Consider the following 21,246-nt stretch of genomic DNA (forward strand, 5'->3'; position numbering starts at 1 on the left):
TAAATAATAAGTGTCCGTGGGGGGGGTGATTTGGCAGTCACCGAGGTACGTTGTTTAGTAGATTGACAGCGGCCGGAAAGAAGCTGTTCCTCGACCTGCTGGTTCGGCAACGGAGAGACCTGTAGCGCCTCCCGGATGGTAGGAGGGTAAACAGTCCATGGTTGGGGTGAGAGCAGTCCTTGGCGATGCTGAGCGCCCTCCGCAGACAGCGCTTGCTTTGGACAGACTCAATGGAGGGGAGCGTGGAACCGGTGATGCGTTGGGCAATTTTCACCACCCTCTGCAATGCCTTCCGGTCGGAGACAGAGCAGTTGCCATACCATACTGTGATGCAGTTGGTAAGGATGCTCTCGATGGTGCAGCGGTAGAAGTTCACCAGGATTTGAGGAGACAGATGGACCTTCTTCAGTCTTCTCAGGAAGAAGAGACGCTGATGAGCCTTCTTGATCAGAGTAGAACTAAAAGTCCTGTTGCAGCTTCCACCAAAATGTCCATGTAGGTCAACAAAAGCCTTGTGGTCACTCTTGAGGCTAATTTGTGTTTTGTACTAAAACTGAAAAGATGGTTTCATAGTAATGTCTCTTAACAATTTCAAATCATTCAGACTCCACCCTGATGCACAATGGACAAGCTGTGTTTATTATCACAGTGAGATACAGATACAGTGAAAATAAATACTCAAAACAGCACACAAAACCATAATTTACAATCAAGTATTGTTTAGAGATACCGCTTGGAATGAAACCGAGTACATGCCATCCAGCGTTCCCCACACACTGACACTATCACACACACACACACACTTTACAATTGGCCAATTTACAATTTTATCAAAGCCAATTACCCTACATACATGGGCAAAACCCATGCGGTCACAGGGAGAACGCATAAACTCCATACAGACAGCACCCGTAGTTGCGGGTTGTAAGCTACCCATGTAAAATATGAGGTGCTGTTCCTCCAATTTGCATTTTGTAACATTCTTGACAGTGGAGGCCCAGGTCAGTATGGGAGGGGAAGCATATTTCATTCTGCCTCTGATATGGTTAAATTAAGCCATTAAATTGGGCTGCTGCCAATATTTCTTTGAGTACACAGGTATATATATGTTTACTTATTCTGTTGTGTAAGAATTTCATTGTTCTATCTGGGACATATGACAATAAAACACTCTTGACTCTTGAGCTGTTGGTATGTGGTGAGCCACCATAGAGTCTTACACAGTGGAAACAGGCCCTTCCGCCCAACTTGCCCACATCGACCAACCTGTCCCATCTACAATAGTCCCACCTGCTTGCGTTTGGCCCATATCCCACTAAACCTATCCTATCCATGTTCCTGTCCAACTTTTTCTTGAATGTTGCAATCGTCCCTGCCTCAACTACCTCCTCTGGCACCTTGTTCCATACACCCACCTTACTTTGTGTAAAAAAAAGTTACCCCTCAGATTTCTATTAAATTTTTTCCACTTCACATTACACCTATATTATCTGGTCCTCGATTCCCCTACTCTGGGCAAGAGACTCTATGCATCTACCCAATCTATTCCTCTCATGATTTTATATACACCTCGACAAGATCATCCTTCATCCAAGGAATAGAGTCGCAGGCTACTTAACCTCTCCCTGTAAATAAGACTGTCGAGTCTTGGCAATGACCTTGGAAATCTTTTCTGTACCCTTTCCAGCTTGACAACGTGATGCCCGAACTTGAACACAATACTTCAAAATCTTCAAAAAACTCGATCAGATTCGTGAGACATGAACTCCCACGTACAAAGAAAGCCATGATCGTCCCCAATCAGCCCTTTTCCATCTAGTTTTTCAGTTTAGATATACAGCGCAGAATCAGGCCCTTTGGCCCACTGAATCTGCACCGACCTGCGATTACTGCACACACTCTCAAAACAATTTTCAATTTTACCAAAGCAAACCAGCATACATACCTGCACGTCTTTGGAGTGTGGGAGGAAACCGAGACGACCGGAGAAAATCCACGCAGATAACGGGGGGAACGTACAAGCTGAATACAGACAGCAGCCGTTGTCAGAATCGAACCTGGGTCTCTGGCGCTGCAAGGCAGCAACTCTACCTCTATTCAGAAGTTGTAGGAGCAGAATTAGGCCAGTCGGTCCATCGAGGCCATTGCACCATTCAATTATGACTGATCTTTGCCTCCTAATCCCATTTTCCTGCCTCTCCATAACCCTTGACACCTGTTCTAATCACAAATTCTCTGGATGCTTTCAAGAGAGAGCTAGATAGGGCTCTTAAAAATAGCGGAGTCGGGATATGGGGAGAAGGCAGGAACAGGATACTGATTGGGAATGATCAGCCATGATCACATTGAATGGCGGTGCTGGCTTGAAGGGCCGAATGGCCTACTCCTGCACCTATTGTCTATTGAATTTGTCTATCTCTGCCTTAAACCATCCACTGCCTTGGCCTCCGCAGCCCTGTGTGTGGCAATGAGTTCAACAGATTAACCTCCCTCTGACTAAAGACTGATTTTCATAAATACATGCATGCATACTTCCTAACTTTGTCAATGCCCTTTATGGGCAACTATTTGCATACCTTGGATATGCAAGCAAATAATTTCACTGTCCCTGTGTTTAAAATCGTAATTAATTAATTGGTTGATTGATTGATTCATGTAACCTCAGACACCAGTCAGCGCCCTCTCTTCTCTTCCCAGTCTGAAGAAGGGTTTCGGCCCGAAACGTCGCCTATTTCCTTCGCTCCATAGATGCTGTGGACCTCTCATGAAGGACCTCTTCCACCCCTGCAACCGCTGGGTCAGGCAAACGCCTCCGTTGCCATGCAGTGAGAACGGAGAGGTTGAGAAGGAGTTTCTTCCCAGAGGCAATTCGGACTGTAAACGCCTTTCTCACCAGGGACTAACTGTACAGAACGTTTTTCCTTCTATTATTTATTACGTAAAATAATATGTGTGTTATGATTGTGTTTATAATTTGTTTGGTTGTTTTGTTTGTTCCGTGAGCATTGCCACTTTCATTTCACTGCACATCTCGTATGTGTATGTGACAAATAAACTTGACTTGACTTGCTGCTGCACCCGCTGAGTTTCTCCAGCAATTTTGTGTACCCTCTCTTCTCTGCTGTTCCTCCGAGGCCACGGGTGGCGCTGTCGGGGGGGGACCTCGGTGAAGGGGCCGCTCCTCACAGTTGGTGACGATTGTTGGGGAACGGCCGCCGCCGCCGCCGCCGCTTTAATCCCGCGTCCGTCCACACAGCGCGTCAACCATGGCCTAAAGAGGCCGTTTTATAAACTCGACGACGCCTGCTGGCTAGCGCGAGTGCGGGAAGAGATGTAGGCTGAGGTGAGCGTTCATTTAAAGCGCGGCGTTGGCGTTGGCGCTGGCGGCGGCTCGGCCCGACGGTACAGTATAGGGGCGGGACCGGCGGCCATTGGCTGCTGACGTCCCGCCCCCTCAGCCTCCCGTGATTGGTGTGTGTGTGTGTGGACCCGTCCTGTGATTGGCTTGCGGGACGTCAATCATCCGAATATCTGCCCCGCGATTGGTCAGTGAGGGGGTCGATCAGCCCCCTTATCCAATCTGCCCTGTGATTGGTCCGTGCGGTGTCGATGGCCCGCCCCGCAGCGGGCACGGGGTCAGCCTGGGGGCTGTGACCTTTGGCGCTGCGGACGCGGCAGGACAGGGCCGGACACAGAGTGTGCATCTTGTCCTCCTCCCCTTGGTCTCTACATCTACCAACCTTCTACCTCCTCCAATCCCTCAACTTCCTCCCAACCCTCTACCTTCTCCCATGCTTCTTCCTCCTTGCCTCTGCCTCCTGCCATCCCTCTCACTCTTAAATGCTAATGGAGCGCCCAGGAGTGGCGTAGTTTGTAGCAGGCCGGCCGAGTTAGTTCATGATGCCCACGGGGTTATTGCAGCTACATGTCCCAGCGGCAGATTTGGGTGCATTCACAACCTCTCTCACTTTCACGGGGACATCCCGAAACATTTGTAGCTGTTCACCACTCGATTCGACCGTGAGTTGTTTTTTTTTTTACCTTGATCGCTATATGGAAGTTTCTTCACGCAGCCACATTTCTTCACAACAGGTGAAATTGTAATTGCGGTGTGTGTAAAAGAGTTGCCGCTACACAGCCGTGATTGAGTGGTGGAGTAGACTTGATGGGTCGGATGGCCTAATTCTGCTCAAAGAACTTATCAGCTTGTTAAACGATCGATCAATAAATGTGAATATTTATTACATTACTCTTTGGGTGGGAGAGTATATTTCGTTTGATTCTTAAGGCTGTAATTTTGATTCAATTTGTATATAATTCAATTTGTAAAAGGCCAACAGCCATACGGATGAGAATTCAGCAGAGTTGGTGGTGAATGCTACTGAAAGCCTTTTAATTGTAAGGGAATGAATTGTAAGGGAACTGTATCCCAATTGAGGATAATTATAAGAATAGGAAATGGCCTACAAGTTAGGCTTTACTAATGGAGAGGGGGAGAAATCGGACTCGATTTTACAAATAAATAAATTGCAACACAAGTAATTAGTTCTGGAGGTTATGTTTCTAGTTTAGGATGCATTGGTTGTTCACCATGTGGTCTCTGGATTAGAGAAACCAAATGGAGACTGGATGAGCAGTTTGCAAAGTATCGGCATTGAGTTTGCAGAGGTAATCCTAAACTTCCTGTTATCTGTCACTTCAATTCTGCCTCTCAATCTTTCCTCATATGACAGTCCCGCCATCCATGAGATCAATGTCGTGAACCTACGCTTCACTGCCTCGATCACAAGGATGTTTTTCCTCAAATTAGGAGACCAAAACTGTACACAATACTCCAGATGTGGTCTTACCAGAGCCCTATACAGCTGCAGAAGTACCTCTCTACTTCTATACTGAAATCCTCTTGTTATTATACAAGATGTCATATAAGATGTTATCAGTACAGCTGCTCAGTTGAGAGGTGGGTTTTAGTAAGTATGAAAGGTGGAAATTGTATGATTTAAATGTTTAGAAAGAGAATTCAGGAATTTAGAAGCCAAGGATATGGTTGCCAATTCTGGGATGATTTAGTTGAGCCCAGAATTAGGGACACGATGATCTCAGTTGTGGGCTGGACGAGGTTCCAGTGACCATTTGGAAATCACTGAAGCATTTGGAAAGCAGGATAAGAATGTATCCTGCTTTGCCTAACAGCATGTCAGTGTAAGTCAACAAACACCAGCACAATACACTCTCCCAGACAATAGCTCGTCTTTTATTGGGATCTTAAATCTCTTGAATTCATCCGTCAGCTTTTCCTACCAGGACGTCTGAAAGACTAAGTTGAGTCTTGTGAATTACTTTTCATTTTCCAACTCGTTTCAGTCTTGGCTCTTTCCTACAATTTGAACTTTAATTCCTCAAACAGTTCTCCAAACAAAAGCTTTGAGATGTCGACCAGCAGAGCAAATGGACAGTTTAAAAAAAAAAAAATCTGCTATTTATTATTGAGGAGCGCTCAATATTTTGTGCCTCAACATTTTGTGTTGGTTTTGAAAATTTGGTTTTAAACCTGGAAAAAATTGAGCTCCTTTTGCCTGGGTATTGTTATTTATGTGAAGAATTAATAACCCAGTACTGACTGTACCTGTGGTAGCGCATACAGTATTGGCACAAGCTTTACAACATATTGAAATAGGCAACTCTACACACCATAACAGTGTAATTTAGTATTTAATATCCTGGATAATGCCTTAAGTATGGTCCATTTAGAGAGAACAATAGTACTGTAATTCTCCTCTTGTCTACCAAAGGGCAGCGCTGTACCTACAGACGAATGGTGTGTGCACTGTTCAACTTAAAATCTTTGGAATGTACTCAGAGTAACTACTCAGAGTAACTAAGCTAATGCACGATTGTCCCAAACATCTTGTGGAACTCGTTACAGGAACAATAAAGCCACAATGCAGTCCTTGAGGTAGTGGTTGCCATCTTGAATCCCGGCAGGCTTGTAATTTGATCTTGTAGCAGCTTTAAATACAACCTGAATGTAGGCCCAGCATTTGGATTAGTGGCAGATTGGGATCGTGTATTATTGGTACAGATGGTGGTCCTGTGACATTGCTGCTCTTAAGAACTTGAAATAGCAGCTGGAATAGGCATCCCTTGAGCCTAATTAGCTAGTCAGTAAAGTAGGAAGGAGCTGCGGATGCTGACACAAAATGCTGGAGTAACTCAGCGGGATAGACAGCATATCTGGAGCGAAGGAATGGGTGACATTTCAGGTCAAGAACCTTCTCAGTCTGAAGAAGGGTCCAGACCCGAAACATCACCTTTTTCTTCTCGCCAGAGATACTACCTGCCCCGCTGAGATACTCCAGCATTGTGTGTCTATCTTAGTATTTAATAAACTCAACTCTGCTCAGACGATAGTTTCAAGTCTACTGAATTTCCTATAATCCGCTCTGCTGTGGTTCACAAATCTTTCTCTTTCAGTCTTGACCAATTTCAGTGATTCATTCCCCTTACTTTCTGAGGTAGAGAATTCAGAAGATTCACAATCCTTTGAGATCTTTCATCTTATCCTTTCATCTTATGGTTAGAACCGAGATGGCGACCTGATTTGTTCAGATTAGTTTATTTACTATCAGGTGTACCGAGGTACAGTGAAAAGCTTTTGTTGGGTGCTATACAGTCAGCAGAAAGACAATACATGATTGTATTAGTTGCTGCCTTAATGCAACCATGTGCAGTTCTGACCTTGATAGCCTCCTCTTCCTCTAGCAGCTGCTACTTACGGAGTGTATCATAGTACTCTTTGTTGCATGCTAACAAAACATTTGATGTATTTATGACAGAGAATGGGTAAGACAGATGAAACCAGCGCTTAGTTTTCAGTGACGGTCTGGAGCAAGTGTATGTCGATACAATACAAAGTGAAATGTAAGCAGTTTGTTTTAAAACGGGGTTTCAAAGCTGGGAGAAAAATAATCAACATGCTAGAGTAACTCAGCAGGTTTAGCAGCATCTCTGGAGGATATGGTTAGGCAACGTTTCGGGTCAGCACCCTTTTTCATACTCTACTCTTCATAGACCGGCATCTGCAGTTCCCTGTCTACATTTAAGGCAGTGGAATGTAGCACAGAATTACTGAACAGAACATAGACTACGTCAGTATTTCATAACTAGTTAGACAGGTGATTGGACATGGATGACTGGAGATCAAGTCTGTTTCTATATCGCACATTTTGCAATTCTCTGTCATAAACTTCAGAAGGTACTGTGATACACTCTGTAAGTAGCAGCATGCTGGAGGGAGAGGAAGCTACCAAGGTCAAAACTGCATGTGGTTGTATTAAGGCAGCAACTAATGGATCTATTTAAGGACATAACTTCATATTTTAAAATAGAACAATCCAGTGGTAGTTGCCGGAGTTTCTTTAAACAGCAGCCGCAATGTGGTGGTTTAGTTTAGAGATGCAGCATGAAAACAGGCCCTTAAGGCCACTGAGTCTGCGTCAACCAGCGATCACCCGTACACTAGTTCTATCCTACGCACATGGGACAATTTTACAGAAACCAATTAACCTACAAACCTGCATGACTTTGGGATGTGAGAGGAAACCGGAGCACCTGGAGAAAACCTGGGCAGTCACAGAGAGACTGTACAGACAGCGCCTGAGGTCAGGATCGAACCTGGGACTCTGGCGCTGTGTGGCAGCAACACTACCACTGTGCTGCCCCTATTCATTTTCATTTCACTGCACATCTCGTATGTGTATGTGACGAATAAACTTGACTTGACTTAAAGTGTAGGTTTGTTTGGTAGATTTGTGTAATTCACTCAGCTGAGTCTTTAGCCTATTTTGTGTTCCTTTGGGTTATAGATCTGTTCCTTTGAATTTTGAAAATTACCAAACATTTGCTGGTTTTTAATTTTTTTGTGTAATTTTTTTCTCTTCCAGGATTTCCTTTGTGTAATTTAGATAGCCAGGGGGCAAATGAATCAATGCACTGCTCACCGATGCTGTGTCTTTTGACCATTAACTACGTGCCCAATGAATTCCGTCTCACCTTCTGCCGTTCAGTACATCCAGAGCCAGGAAGATTTGACTCCCTCGGATTCTAAGAGGCGACTGCACCCAGCAGCCAGTGAGCGAGAGAACAACTGGAATGGCCAATATAACTTGCCAGAGAAACCACAACCCAACGAACCAGATGAAGTGGACAAGATTAAAGCTAAGTTTATGACAGCATGGAACAATGTCAAATATGGTGAGGGCACCTGGCGGAGAAGGAATTGTTTTCATACCTCCTATATATTGTTTCTCACTTTATTTCCCATTCAGCCCTGAATGTATTGTCTTGTGTTGGTTCCCAAACATCTTCCCCTTGCCTTTTTGCCTTGTGTTGTCAGCGCTTCAGTTATAAGGACTTGCCTTTAGTAACGGGCTGTACTAACCGATTTGTGTTTCTGCAGGTTGGGTGGTGAAAGGAAGAACAAATTTCAGCAAAACTTCCCCAATTTTTCTGCTGGGACGGTGCTACCAGTTTGAGTCAGAAGGTAACGCGTTCATTTCTGGGTCTGTGCACTTTTGAATGTTGCTAACCGTCAAGAACAAGTAATAACAAAACCATCTCTTTCCCCGCCATCAGCTGATTCGCCACCAAGTCCAGAATCTGTTCACGAGGCAAGAGACAACCAAAATGCTCCTTCTCCCGTAGTCGAGCTGTTCAGGAAAGACTTCGGCTCTCGAATCTGGTTGACGTACCGTCGTGAATTTCCGCCGCTGGAGGGTTCAATTTGGACCACGGATTGTGGCTGGGGATGCATGTTACGCAGTGGACAGATGTTGCTCGCCCAAGGACTGCTTGTCCATCTGCTCTCTCGAAGTAAACTTTTCACTTTGTTTTAATTTTCACCCCTGATTGTAGTTCATCATAAGTGATAGGAGCAGCATTAGGCCATTCGGCCCATCAAGTCTACTCAGCCATTCAATCATGGCGGATCTATCTTTCCCTCCTAACCCCATTCTCCTGCCTTCTCCCCAAAACCTCTGACACACGTACTAATCAAGTATCTATCTATCTTTGCCTTAAATATCTCCACTGACTTTGTCTCCACACCCTTCTGTGGTTAAGAGTTCAACTTGGATATTTTTAAGGCAGAGATAGATTTTTAATTGGTATGAGTGTCGGGGGTTATAGGGAGAAAGCCTGAGAATAGGGTCGAGAGGGAGAGATAGATCAGCATTGATTGAATGGCGAAGTAGACTTGATGGGCCGAATAGTCTAATTCTGCTCCTATCACTTATGAACTAAATCTTCACCTGGTACTGAGGTTAGCAATAAAAATTCTGCAGTTCCCTGTCCTTAAACTAAAGTGGAGGAATCATTCCTGCTCCTGATCAGTGCCAATCCACTCCTGGTGAAAACGGGATCAGAGTTGAGTCATACAGCATGAAAACAAGCTTTTCAGCCCAACAGGTCCAGGATGGCAAAGTTGCCCCATCTATGCTAGTCCCATATGCCTGCATTTGGCTCTTATCCCGCTAAACCTTTCCTATCCATGTTCCTGTCCAAATGTCTTTTAATGGGATCTTTTCCTACCACATATAACTGTGTGTTTGCGACTGTCTTTTCTCTAATGAAAAGTTGCCATTTTGGGGTATATTAGAGGATGGTGAGTGGCCGTGAATGTTTGTCATAATCTTTCTGTCCTCTGCCATCTACATTGGGAAAACCCGGAGTGAGCTTTTCACAAGGCATGTTACAGTCGACCAGACTGAGCAGTGCGTTCAGAAATCTTGAATGCTAATTATTTTGTTCCAGTTAAAATCTCCCAAAAACGCTTTAATATTTCCAATCTACATGTTCCATTTTGGCCTCTCTCATGTTGCTCAATCCTTCTTTAAATACTTACTTCTCCTACATCAAATGCATTCCCCTCCCCACATTCCCCCTCTGCATAGTTAAGCAGCTTATTCGAGCTCAGTTCTGATGAAAAGTAATTGAATAGTTTGTCTCCATGGATTGAACTGCTGAGCATTTCAATCATTTTCTGCTTTGACAGCATTGTAAACTTCCTATCTGTGATGAATTTATTTTCTATTATTGCTAGCCCTGGTTTTAAATGGCCGTCTTTCCTTTAGACTGGACCTGGCCCGATGTGTTACTCTCTGTAGAGTCAGAGGCCGAAACCAGATCGCCATCCAGGTCCAACATCACAAACTGGTCAGCTTTCTCCGAAGTCCTCGGCTCGCAATTGGACAGAAGTAGAAGCCTCCATGCCCAAGGCTCCGCTGTCCCACAAGCACGTGCACGGACATTGAGACGGGCCAACGCTGACCCCAGAATGGACAAAGAGGAAATGGAGCATCGAAAAATCATTTCCTGGTTTGGTGACTACCCCAAGGCCCCATTTGGAGTACATCAGCTTGTAGAATACGGAAAGAGCTCTGGGAAGAAGGCCGGAGACTGGTATGGCCCATCCATTGTAGCGCATATAATCAAGTAAGTAAAGTTTGTGGAAGGGAAAGTTGTAACTGTATAGCACATTACCAATCAAAGTGTCCAAAGTAAAGCTACACTACTGCATGAAAGATGTGAGTGTGCTAGAGTAGTAAGAGAAGGTTCACCAGGATATTGCTTGGATCAGGGCTTTTAGATTATAAGGAGTGAATAGATAGGATGGGTTTATTTTCCATAGAGCAGAGGAGGCTGAGGGGTGACATTGAGGTATACAAACCTGGAGGGATGAATGGGATAGATAGTAAGAATCTTATTCCTATGGTGGGGTTCTCCAAAACAAGAGGACACAGGTATAAGGGGTATGGGGATTTATAGGTGATCGGAGGGAGAGATTCCTTCACATTGAGAGTTGTTGGAATTTGGTTGTGGTTTATCTGGGGTGAATTACCTGATCTTGACTGTTAATCTAGTGGAATTAATTAATTGGCTAGCGAGCAAATATTATCCAGAACTCGTTTCCCTTGAGTGTTCTTCAGTGATCGCAGCCAAACCTGCCACTGCATGTTCAGATTGGGGCTGCCATGCTTCTCGCTATTGAATAGTTATCTGTGGCTCTGCCGTGTGTAGGAATGCCACATGGTTGAGATTCAGAAAGACCTTTGGAAACCATCAGATGGGCCTGAAGAAATATTGGGAAGCCAAGTTGGTTTGCAGTCATGCCTTCGTTGTCACATGCTGTCATGAAACTGGTTCTTCATTTTGTTTTTAGAAAAGCAGTGGAGCAAGCTGACGACTCTGAATCGCTGGGCATTGCTGTCTATGTAGCACAGGATTGTACAGGTGAACATGCACGCTGATTCTTCATACGTGTAAACATTGAGCGCTGCGCGACTTCTTACATGGTGAGACTAGAACTCTCTTTTAATTTGAGTTCACTGCAGGTAGAGGTACATTCATTTAATTTTAATGATATCACATTTTATCAAGGTTTATAAAATACACAATTATAGTGTCAATATAAAAAAATTTGCTAGTGATAGAAGGCAGATGCAAGGAACTGCAGATGCTAGCATCAAAAATGGATAAAGTGCTGGAGTACTCACTGGGTCATGCAATATTTCTAAAGTACATGGACAAGTTTTGGTTCGGCACCCTTCATTAATTGGGGGCTGGGTAGGTTTTGTGGGTTAGCAAGTGATAGATGGATACAGGAAACTGGAGAATGCGGTGCTGGCTCAAAGGGCCGAATAACCTCCTCCTGCACCTATTTTCTATGTTTCGGCACCTATTTCCGCATGGTAGTTTTCAAACCAATGATAAGAACATTGTATTTTCCAAATGGAATTAACACTGCTTGTCTTTGCATATTTGAAGTTACCATCTATTTCTTCTTCTGTGACAGTGTACACAGGTGATGTGGTGAATCTCTGTGAGATACAACTGAAGGGTAGAAAAGTTCCTGGTTTGGATTGGAAGTCTGTAATTATCCTGGTGCCTGTTCGACTTGGAGGTGAAAGTCTCAACCCAGTGTACATGCAATGTGTAAAGGTAAACAGCGTGGTTAATATTAGATTATAAATGTTTTGAACAATTGTGTATGCGTAGCCTTCCCGCCCATCGGCTCTGATAGTCAGGTACACAAAAAAGCTGGAGAAACTCAGCGGGTGCAGCAGCATCTATGGAGCGAGGGAAATAGGCAACGTTTCGGGCCGAAACCCTTCTTCAGACGTTGAGCTGTAACTTATTCAGGCTCTGATAGTCATTTTGCTTTTCAAATGCTGTGTACATTAAGGTTTATCTCAAGTGCGCATTATTTTTTTCTGGATTTGGGTTGATACCATAGTTCTGAATAAATTCTTGTGTCCCTGACATGTGTCTGCTCTTCAGGCAATTTGTCTTGTTCCTTTTGATTCCATATCTTGTCACTTCCCTGTTGATGCATCTCAGTGTCCTTGTGGCTTTCCACAGAGATCTTGTGGAGGTGTACCAGGCATCTAATTATTGTGTGTTTGCAGGAAATCCTGAAGCTTGAATGTTGCCTTGGAATCATTGGTGGGAAACCAAAGCACTCGCTTTACTTCATTGGATTTCAAGGTAATAATAATAATAATACATTTTATTTATGGGTGCCTTTCAAGAGTCTCAAGGACACCTTACAAAAATTTAGCAGGTAGAGGAAAAACATGTAAGGGGAATGAAATAAATAGTAGAGACATCACTAGTACACAAAGAGCACTAGTAGGTACTCTTGTAGGTGTTGATGTTTAATGTAGTTAAGTTTAGTTTATTGTCACGTGTACTGAGGTACAGTGAAAAGCTTTCGTTGCGTGCTAACCAGTCAGCGGAAAGACAATACATGATTACAATCGAGCCATCCACAGTGTACAGATACATGATAAGGGAAGAAAGTTTAGTGCAAGGTAAAGCCAGTAAAGTCCGATCAAAGATAGTCCGAGGGTCTCCAATTGAGGTGGATAGGTGAATTGAGGTGCTCTCATCTTATGTGTAAGAAAGAACTGCAGATGCTGGTTTTAATCGAAGGTAGACACAAAATGCTGGAGTAACTCAACGGGAATGGATGATGTTTTGGGTTGAGACCCTTCTTCAGACTCAGTCACCCATTCCTTCTCTCCAGAGATGCTGCCTGTCCCGCTGAGTTACTTCAGCATTTTGTGTCTGCCTGCTCTCATCTTATTTGTTCTTTACCTGACTGGGAAGGGACAATGATTTGTGTGGGGCTCAGGACCAGGGGAATAGTTGTGGAAGTAACAGCAGCATCTGCATCACTGGCAAACATGCAGATGCTGGGAGGGAATGTAGTAAGTTTGCATTACACAAATGAAAAACACTTGGAGCATTCAATTCTCCATTGAAGCTAGCAATGATGGTGAAGGAGTTCATCCATGCGGTCTTTAAATCTTCGCCATTGCATCTCCACTGTCAACCCTTCAAGTACAATTGCCAGTCTATCCCAGCCAATTCCCGTCTCATACCTTCATTACTTTACAGATGATTTCCTGCTGTATTTGGACCCTCACTACTGCCAGCCGGTTGTGGATGTAACTAAATACAACTTCCTGCTGGAGGTAAGCAATGCTTGGCTGCTGCTGCAGGACGGGGCCCATGCCTGCTGCTCACCTGGTTTCCATTAGCCAAGCAGTTGCTGAGATATTTATGTGTTGGGAGGTTTATTTGTTGGCTTAAACTGAAGACAGACGCAAAAAGCTGGAGTAACTCGGGTCAGGCAGCATCTCTGGAGAAAAGGAATAAATGGCATTTTAAATTGAGACCCTTCAGACTGCAAGTCAGGGGAAAGGGGAATGAGAGATATAGACGGTATTCGGGACAAATGAATGTTGTGGAGCAGGAGGAAGAAGGGCCTCGACCTGAAACCTATTCCTTTTCTCCAGAGATACTGCCCGACTTCTGAGTTACTCCAGCATTATGTCGGGTTAATACTGAGTCAGATAGACTGAATCACGACAGCAGTATTAAGCTGTCTTTTGGCATTGGAAGGGTGTTTTTCATTTCCTGGCCTATTAGCAAAGCTATTTTGTGGCATTTATGGGTGTGCTATTTTAAAAATAGCGGGTTTTTTGTTTATTACAAATAAAACAAGTACATTATTAGAGAGAAAATTGAATCTTGTTAATTACACAGTGCACCAGAGTTGGTGCAGAGGAATGGAAAGTTGTTGGTGCACAATGGTGCTTGCTGTTTGACAATGACATTTTATATTGTAACATAGTTTGATATTTGGGTCAGGTTTTTTTCAGGCAGGGTAGCGAGCTTACTACTTTATTTAACCTTTACATAGTGTGCTATTTAAGAGAAGTTATGTTTCTCAAAGCTTCCTTAAATGTTAATTGGTGATGTGCTTCGAGGCATTTAGTTCAGTTTGGTTTATTGTCACGTGTACAGTGAAATGGTTTTGTTGCGTGCTAACCAGTCAGCGGAAAGACAATACATGATTACAATCGAGCCATTTACAGTGTATAGATACATGATCAGGGAAGAAAGTTTAGTGCAAGGTAAAGCCAGCAAAGTCCTATCAAGGATAGTCAGAGGGTCGCCAATGAGGTAGATAGTAGTTCAGCACTGCTGTCTGGTTGTGGTAGGATGGTTCAGTTCCCTGATAACAGCCGGGAAGAAACTGATGGTGTGTGTTTTCACACTTCTATACCTTTTGCCTGATGGGAGAGGGGAGAAGAGGAAGTGGCCAGGGTGTAACTCGTCCTTGATTATGCTGCTGGCCTTGCCGAGGCAGCGTGAGGTATAAATGGAGTCAATGGAAAGGAGGTTGGTTTATGTAATGGTCTGGGCTGCGTCCTCAATTCTTGCGGTCTTGGATGGAGCTGTTCCCTGTGATGCATCCCGATAATTGCCTTCAATGGTGCTCCCTTAATACAAGGTAATGTGCAACATTGCAAACTGTTCATTAATTGTTGATCTTGTTCCACAGTCATTTCACTGCATCTCTCCAAGAAAGCTGTCCTTCAGTAAGATGGATCCCAGCTGTACCATCGGATTCTATGCCAAGACGAGGGAGGATTTTGAAAATTTGTGTGAAAATGTTTCAAAGGTAAGTAAGTAATTGCTGCAATATCTTGTATTAGTATCTAAAGATGTATCTAGGGGAGTGTAACTGGTCAGATATCGCAGCAGTAAGTGGAGTCGTTAGCTTTAAGTCACTTTTTGTTACCTTCCGATTACCAATAGCTTAGAGATGTGTTCAGGCTTTTGAACCCGTGGTGTTTAAGCCTGTTGCTGCACCAGATCAGTTTTGACCAAAGGAAAGGCACCCTTAATGTTATATAGCGGGTGCTGACCTTCTGGCAAGCAGTCCTAGGCACTTGATAAGGCTTCACTTGCAGGGCTATTCGAGAATGGCAGAGTTCTCTTGGTTGGGAGAGGTCAGGAAAATGTTGGTAGAAAGCCATGGATGTTGTTGAAGGAGCTACATTGGACTGGATTGGAAAACAGTGGGTGTTTCAGGATTTTTTTTTTGTTGAATTGCTGTTAAAAACACAAAGTACTTGTGCTGTAACAGCAGGATAAGTGCTCAACTAAGTAAACCAAGCCCAATGCCTAAGTCGTATCTAAACTACCCGTTCATAACAATTGCATCTGTGACATTGAAAACTCAGAAACAATTTACAGACAATTCAAATTCAATTTAATAAGAATGGTTTCTCTGTCCTTCAGGTGTTGTGTTCCTCGTCTTTGAGAGAGAAGTACCCTATTTTCACCTTTGCAGAGGGCTGTGCTCAGGATTACGGTCTGGATGAACTCTGCACTCACAAACCGGATACTACTGTGCAAATCTCCAATTCTGAAAGACTAGGGAAGTCAAAGCAGAACAGCACTGACGAGTTTGTTTTCCTCTAACGAACAATGGACTTGCAATTAAATATCTGTGCCTGCTGCCTTTCAGCAGGGAACAAACTTGGGAACCTCTCTGAATGTTCTGATATTTATATTCTGTTGTCTTTCCATAATGACTTGGAGTCACAGCAATCATCAACCTTTCTGGGTAACTTTTACTCCGACACTCGTATAACTCTTCCTAAGAATGATCTTGTTGCCTTTTCGTTCCCTTTTATAATAGTGCTGACATTCTGTGTGTTGATCGTGGGTCTGCTTGATGCAGGTCCTCTGAGGCATTGGCAATTTCAGACTGGCTGATATTGAAACGGGTTGTGCAACAAGTTGATGCAGATGTAGCTGAGATGCTGGCACTGGGATTTGCCCAATCCTTAACCTATAATGATCTAAATTATTGAGCAATGGAAGGATTCTGTTTCATAGGATGGACTGGAATGGTTGTTGAATCTGATACTCTTCCATTGGTGTATTTGCAATCCATTCTGCTTGAATTATAGTTGAGGCCTGGCTTCCACGGGTCAGGAGCACCGAGGACGATTAACTGGTCCCATTATTCCTCTGAAGATAGACACAAAATGCTGGAGTAACTCAGCAGGACAGGCAGCATCTCTGGAGAGAAGGATTGGTGACGTTTTGGGTCGAGACCCTTCTTCAGACTGAAGGAATGGGTGACGTTTCGGGTCAAGATCCCTCTTCAGACTGAAGAAGGGACTCGACCCGAAACGTCACCCATTCCTTCTCTCCAGAGATGCTGCCTGTCCCGCTGAATTACTCCAGCATTTTGTGTCTATCTTCATTGTAAACCAACATCTGCAGTTCCTACCCTTTTGGCTGATAGTGGATCCTTTGAATTTGCCATTTTTTTTATTCCCTCCACAGTTTTCTCCTCGGCAGGTAAACTGATCAGCCCACGGAACTGCCTCTTGGATTTCTGACACCCTCCTTCACACAGTGTGTGTGTGTGTGAGCCACATTACCTGGATTCACAACTCATTCTTACTCGAGTGTCGGCATGTACCCTATCAGCACACAGACTGTCCTCACTACAGCACTCCTTTGCCTCTTTAAGTTACCCCACGACGTTCTGTTTCAACATTACATTGGGAGAACTGTGACCTGAATGTTTTGTGTGAATGTCAAACCACATCTTCATTTTGGGAAACGGAAAGGCAAAACATTTCTCTACGGAATGGTTACAATTTATCTATTTTGCGTCGTACATTTATTTATAAAATAGTAGGCTAAGAGGCCTACCATGAACAAAGGAACGAATGTTAAACTTTTTAAAGAAATAGTTTAGTTTATTATCAAATCCACACAAGCAGTCCGATGCAGTGCAGTGACATTTTTAAATTTCTAACGCTCCACCCGTTCTTTTTTGATAATATTTTACTTTGGGTGTTAATAGGGTTCTGTTGCCTTTTACCTGGAGGTTCTGGTTCACATTTATCTTGGTGATGAGTTGAAAGTCTAAGCTTGTCCAGGGATGTGTTCTTTCCTGTAGCCTGCATTCAAACTGGGCCTTGCCTCTAATTCGACACAAACTAGCATTAAAATCTCATTCGGGCCACTGGATGTTGGTGTGGCCAATGTAGAAGGCCAGTGACCGAAGCGTGGTTCTTGTTCAAGGTATCATTGGAATAGAACAGGAGTTTCACAATACTTTCTTGCACTTGAACTACCTGGAGCCGGCGAATTTCAGATCGCGTGGATTCCGAGGGTTGGTCTGCTCCCTGTGTCACCCACAGCACCATCTGTACTTTTAAATTGTTACTGTTATCTGTCAATGCTAACTACAGACCTTGAAACATCACTACTGATCCTAATGACTCTAAAAGTGTTGTCTTAGATGATTTATTGATCTAACAGGTAAGAGCAGTCTGATTCCATATTTAGTTGTACTATTTATTCTGTATGTTCCAATTTCTGTATTTGCTCGTTACTTTGCTGTAATAAGCCTTCCCTCTGAAGCTTAGCTGTGTGCATTTACTTCTGTCTGTTAAATCCATCTTTCTGCCCTCCCCACAATGGTTGAAATAAGAGTTTGTAGTAACGTCTTTAGGATCAATTTCACGACTGAGGCAGTGGAGAGTTGTTGACAAGCAGGTGAAGATCAGTTAATGGTCTGTGCAGTGGAGACTTTGGCATTCAGCATCTTGTTTTGTGATGAGTGCTGTGCATTCTCTCCATCACCACCATATTGTGTGAACAGCCAAGTTTGACAGTGTTTAGTAGAAGAGGGTTTATCGTAATGTCACTGTTTACTGGTGTGGGTTTGGGTCATAAAACCTGCTGACTACTACGTTGCAGAGCTCAGGACCATTCTCATAGTGGGCCATCATGTCTCCTCAGTGGTGACCCTTTGTTTCATGTTAACAAATATCTGTTTCAAGGGTAGAGAAGGCAGCTGTTTGCGCAGTATTTTAAACTTGTATCAGATTTTTAGTAGAACCATTCTGCCTTGAATCTTATTTTGAAAATGTTTTGCCATAACAAAGATGAACTGAGCTAAACGAGGTAAGGGGAGTGGGGGTGGCAGAGGGACATTGATCTTTCTGTGATACAGTTTGCACCTTTCACTGTGGTGAGGCATGAGGCACTGTACGATTCACTGACAGTTTTTCTGCACTTAACTTCAGGGAATTAATCAAGCTGCAGAACTGTCAGGAGGGGTGAAGGACTCTCGATCGGTTCTGTTTAAGCAACTGGCCATCTTTCTTCCGAAATGGCAGCATGTTAAAGATATCGTCGTTGGCAAGCTGGTGAGCCAATGATATCATTAACGTGCAGTCATTTCATTAGCCAGATCCAGTCAGGGGGAGGCTCAGGGGGGTCGGGGTCAGGTTGCTGCTGTAGGGGACACCCGTGAGACATGCACATGAGTACAAACTCATGGCTGCAATGGTTTACACTCTGGTATTAATATGGGACATTTATACTCCGATAACTAGATATAAAATATAGCTGCATCTTCTGTTTAGATCAGGTTGATTATCGCTAAAAAAGATTTTTCTTATTATCTATCCCGTTGCCCAATCATCATTTTATGTTTAAACTCCATTTCCTGTCTCCTTCACCCTTCCTCACTCTTGTGGCTTCCTGTTCAAGTGGCTCCTAATTAGCCCTACTATTCAGAGAAGAGTTCTGCATCCTGGCTGCCATTCTCCCCTCATTAAAGATTGAGTATCTCTTGCTACTTGTGGCACCTCATACCCAAGGTCCTGCCATATTTACCCATGTAACTACAGTCATTAACACAGTGGAATTCACTGAACCAAAAATACATTCCTTTGTGAGAAATGCTGCTGGATAAATGCAGGTTATTTTACCGAAGTGTGCAGTTGAACATCCCGCAGCAGGAGTGTTCTCCAGTACTGGTTCCTCCCGGTATATTCTGAATGTTCTTTTAATACTGGAGTCAACCCGTATTCTGGTGTCTTTCCCACTGTGTGCAGACTGACTGATAAACCATTCTGAGTGTATTTTTTACCACACTTGAATTTGCAGGTAGTGATTCCCTATTCAGGACACACAAGGAAGATTTTCTGCAGTGGTTAGTGCTGTGACTGTTGGCTGGAAGAGTTGGAGAGCTTGTGCAAGAGCCATTTGTAAATGGGTGCTAGAAAGAGCAGAGTGAGGGATGCAGGGGGCATCCTTGTAGAGTTTAGTTTTTTTGTAACTCCTATTCCTGTGTCAAAAGTCCCTCCCCATGATTAATTTTTATTTGTGGTTGCTCTTTGCTCCTTGCCTACGTCTTCCAACCTCTGATTGCTTCTTGCTGGGTTGTTCCTCTGCCCCTTCCCTCTGTTCTCCCAACGGAAGGTGTGAATCATAGTATATTTGGTGTGAATTGCATTGCTGAGTGCTGACAGACTGTTTAACTGTGGCGGACATTAGGAACTTGCACTTCAGGCAAGGGTCGCTGATCGGTGACTGTAATCTAGGGCCATTTTACTGCACTCCCCAGATGATCCTGTACCACTGTCCATAGGCAGTACAATACAGACTAGCCCAGGTATTGAAGCAATTACCTTCCTAGCTCAGCCTGTATTCTTTAAGCCATTTTGTTGAACTCTTGCACGATTCTGCGATTGAGTCATGATGTGATAATTGAATCTTTAATATACAGGGTTGGTTAAACGTGTGTGTGTGTGTGTGTGTGTCTCATCTCATCTCAGTTTGACTTCCACGTTTCATGCAAATTTAATGCTGCTAGAATTTGGAAAAAATCATGTGCATAGTTTTTTTGCTCTATTTATAGACATGAAATGAAGAATTATATTACTGTGAGAGTGGATGGAAGTTACAATCCATCTGCTTCAACCAGCAAAACAGCCCTTGCTTTGTCTGAGAGCAAATTGATTTTATCACTGTCGATGTTTCAATGGTATTTGTATTCTGCTTGTCATTCCTGAAGCTACTGTGCATGCACTACTGAAAACTGTTCCAGCTGTGCGGATTTAGTAAGGCCTGGCTGCAACAGTGTCCATATGATAGTGTTCAAATTACTTTCTAGCTGCCTTAACAGCACTGTCATGAATGGTACCGATCCATGAATGATCTGGAAAATCCCAGGAACCATTTGCTTAAAGCTTAGGAACTTCTGAGAAAGGAGAAAGTAACTGGTTTTCATTCCTACTTGCCCCCCTGGAACTTGTCCATAAATATCAGATGCGAACCAGCCTCTTTATCTCACAGGTGAGATTCTTGAGCATGCCTGGCGCTCGAATTGCATCCCAGTAAAACTCCGCGTCATCACAAGCTGATCTAGCGGCCTGGGGTTTGGTTGTGTGGCTGAGATGGGTGCAGACTCCTTCACACTTCCTCTTCTGTTGCTGTCTATCTGTGTACAGATAGTCCAGCTTCTAACAGAATTAACGCAGGCCTTCCTAAAGCGCACAGTGCCATACGATAATGCAGTACTCATAAACCAAGCAGTCTCCTTGTATTTTGTGTGAAAAGTTCTTGGATAACACTAGGAAGTTTTAATCCTTTGAGAATCTTTATTTTTTGACAGAGCAGACTGGAGAGAACTTCCTCCTTCTGGGTTTCGGACATCTTGAGACATATTGGGAACTTAGATCACACTTTAATTTAAAGTGGGTCAATGTTACCAACACCCTCCCCTTTGAGGGCACAAAAAATTGGGCTCACAGTGTCCGTCTGTTTAAAAACATTTGCATCGCAAGAGAACTGTGCAGGAAAGTGTGAAAGTCTCCATCCCAATTCTCAATCTGCGTTTACCATGCATCAAAGGATTAAAGCAAAAGCTTTCTAATTTATTTTGGATTAGAATGAAACTGAATTTAAAGCTACCTGGCAGTTATAAATAAATGGAATCATCCACATTTGACAATCGTTATTCTCCAGCTTTTGGTGTTTTATTTAAACAGGTCTGACTCAAAATCTAAG

The 21,246-nt window shown here is 43.5% G+C and overlaps 1 protein-coding gene across 2 annotated transcripts; it reads left to right on the forward strand.

Annotated features, from left to right (window-relative positions):
- The first annotated feature begins 3,132 nt into the window (after window positions 1-3,132).
- Window positions 3,133-21,192, forward strand: atg4da (autophagy related 4D, cysteine peptidase a). 2 transcript variants are annotated; one of them, XM_055664217.1, is made up of 11 exons: window positions 3,133-3,343; window positions 7,944-8,253; window positions 8,459-8,542; window positions 8,635-8,871; window positions 10,131-10,491; window positions 11,219-11,289; window positions 11,852-11,997; window positions 12,465-12,543; window positions 13,459-13,535; window positions 14,912-15,031; window positions 15,655-21,192. In XM_055664217.1, the coding sequence occupies exons 2-11, from the start codon at window positions 8,037-8,039 to the stop codon at window positions 15,835-15,837; spliced, it is 1,575 nt and encodes a 524-aa protein (XP_055520192.1). In that variant the 5' UTR covers window positions 3,133-3,343; window positions 7,944-8,036; the 3' UTR covers window positions 15,838-21,192. The 2 variants fall into 2 exon arrangements, with proteins under 2 accessions (XP_055520192.1, XP_055520193.1); XM_055664218.1 differs by lacking the exon at window positions 3,133-3,343 and adding an exon at window positions 3,374-4,020.
- The last annotated feature ends 54 nt before the right edge of the window (window positions 21,193-21,246 follow it).

The sequence above is a fragment of the Leucoraja erinacea genome, chromosome 39 (genome assembly GCF_028641065.1).
Source record: "Leucoraja erinacea ecotype New England chromosome 39, Leri_hhj_1, whole genome shotgun sequence".
Taxonomy (NCBI): Eukaryota; Metazoa; Chordata; class Chondrichthyes; order Rajiformes; family Rajidae; genus Leucoraja; species Leucoraja erinaceus.

Excerpts from the sequence above, each read along its gene's own strand:
- atg4da (XM_055664217.1), top strand. The coding sequence starts at position 8,037 with ATGAATTCCGTCTCACCTTCTGCCGTTCAGTACATCCAGAGCCAGGAA. Across the intron at positions 10,492-11,218 it reads ATTGTAGCGCATATAATCAA|AAAAGCAGTGGAGCAAGCTG; the intron begins GTAAGTAAAGTT and ends TTTTGTTTTTAG. Across the intron at positions 13,536-14,911 it reads AATACAACTTCCTGCTGGAG|TCATTTCACTGCATCTCTCC; the intron begins GTAAGCAATGCT and ends CTTGTTCCACAG.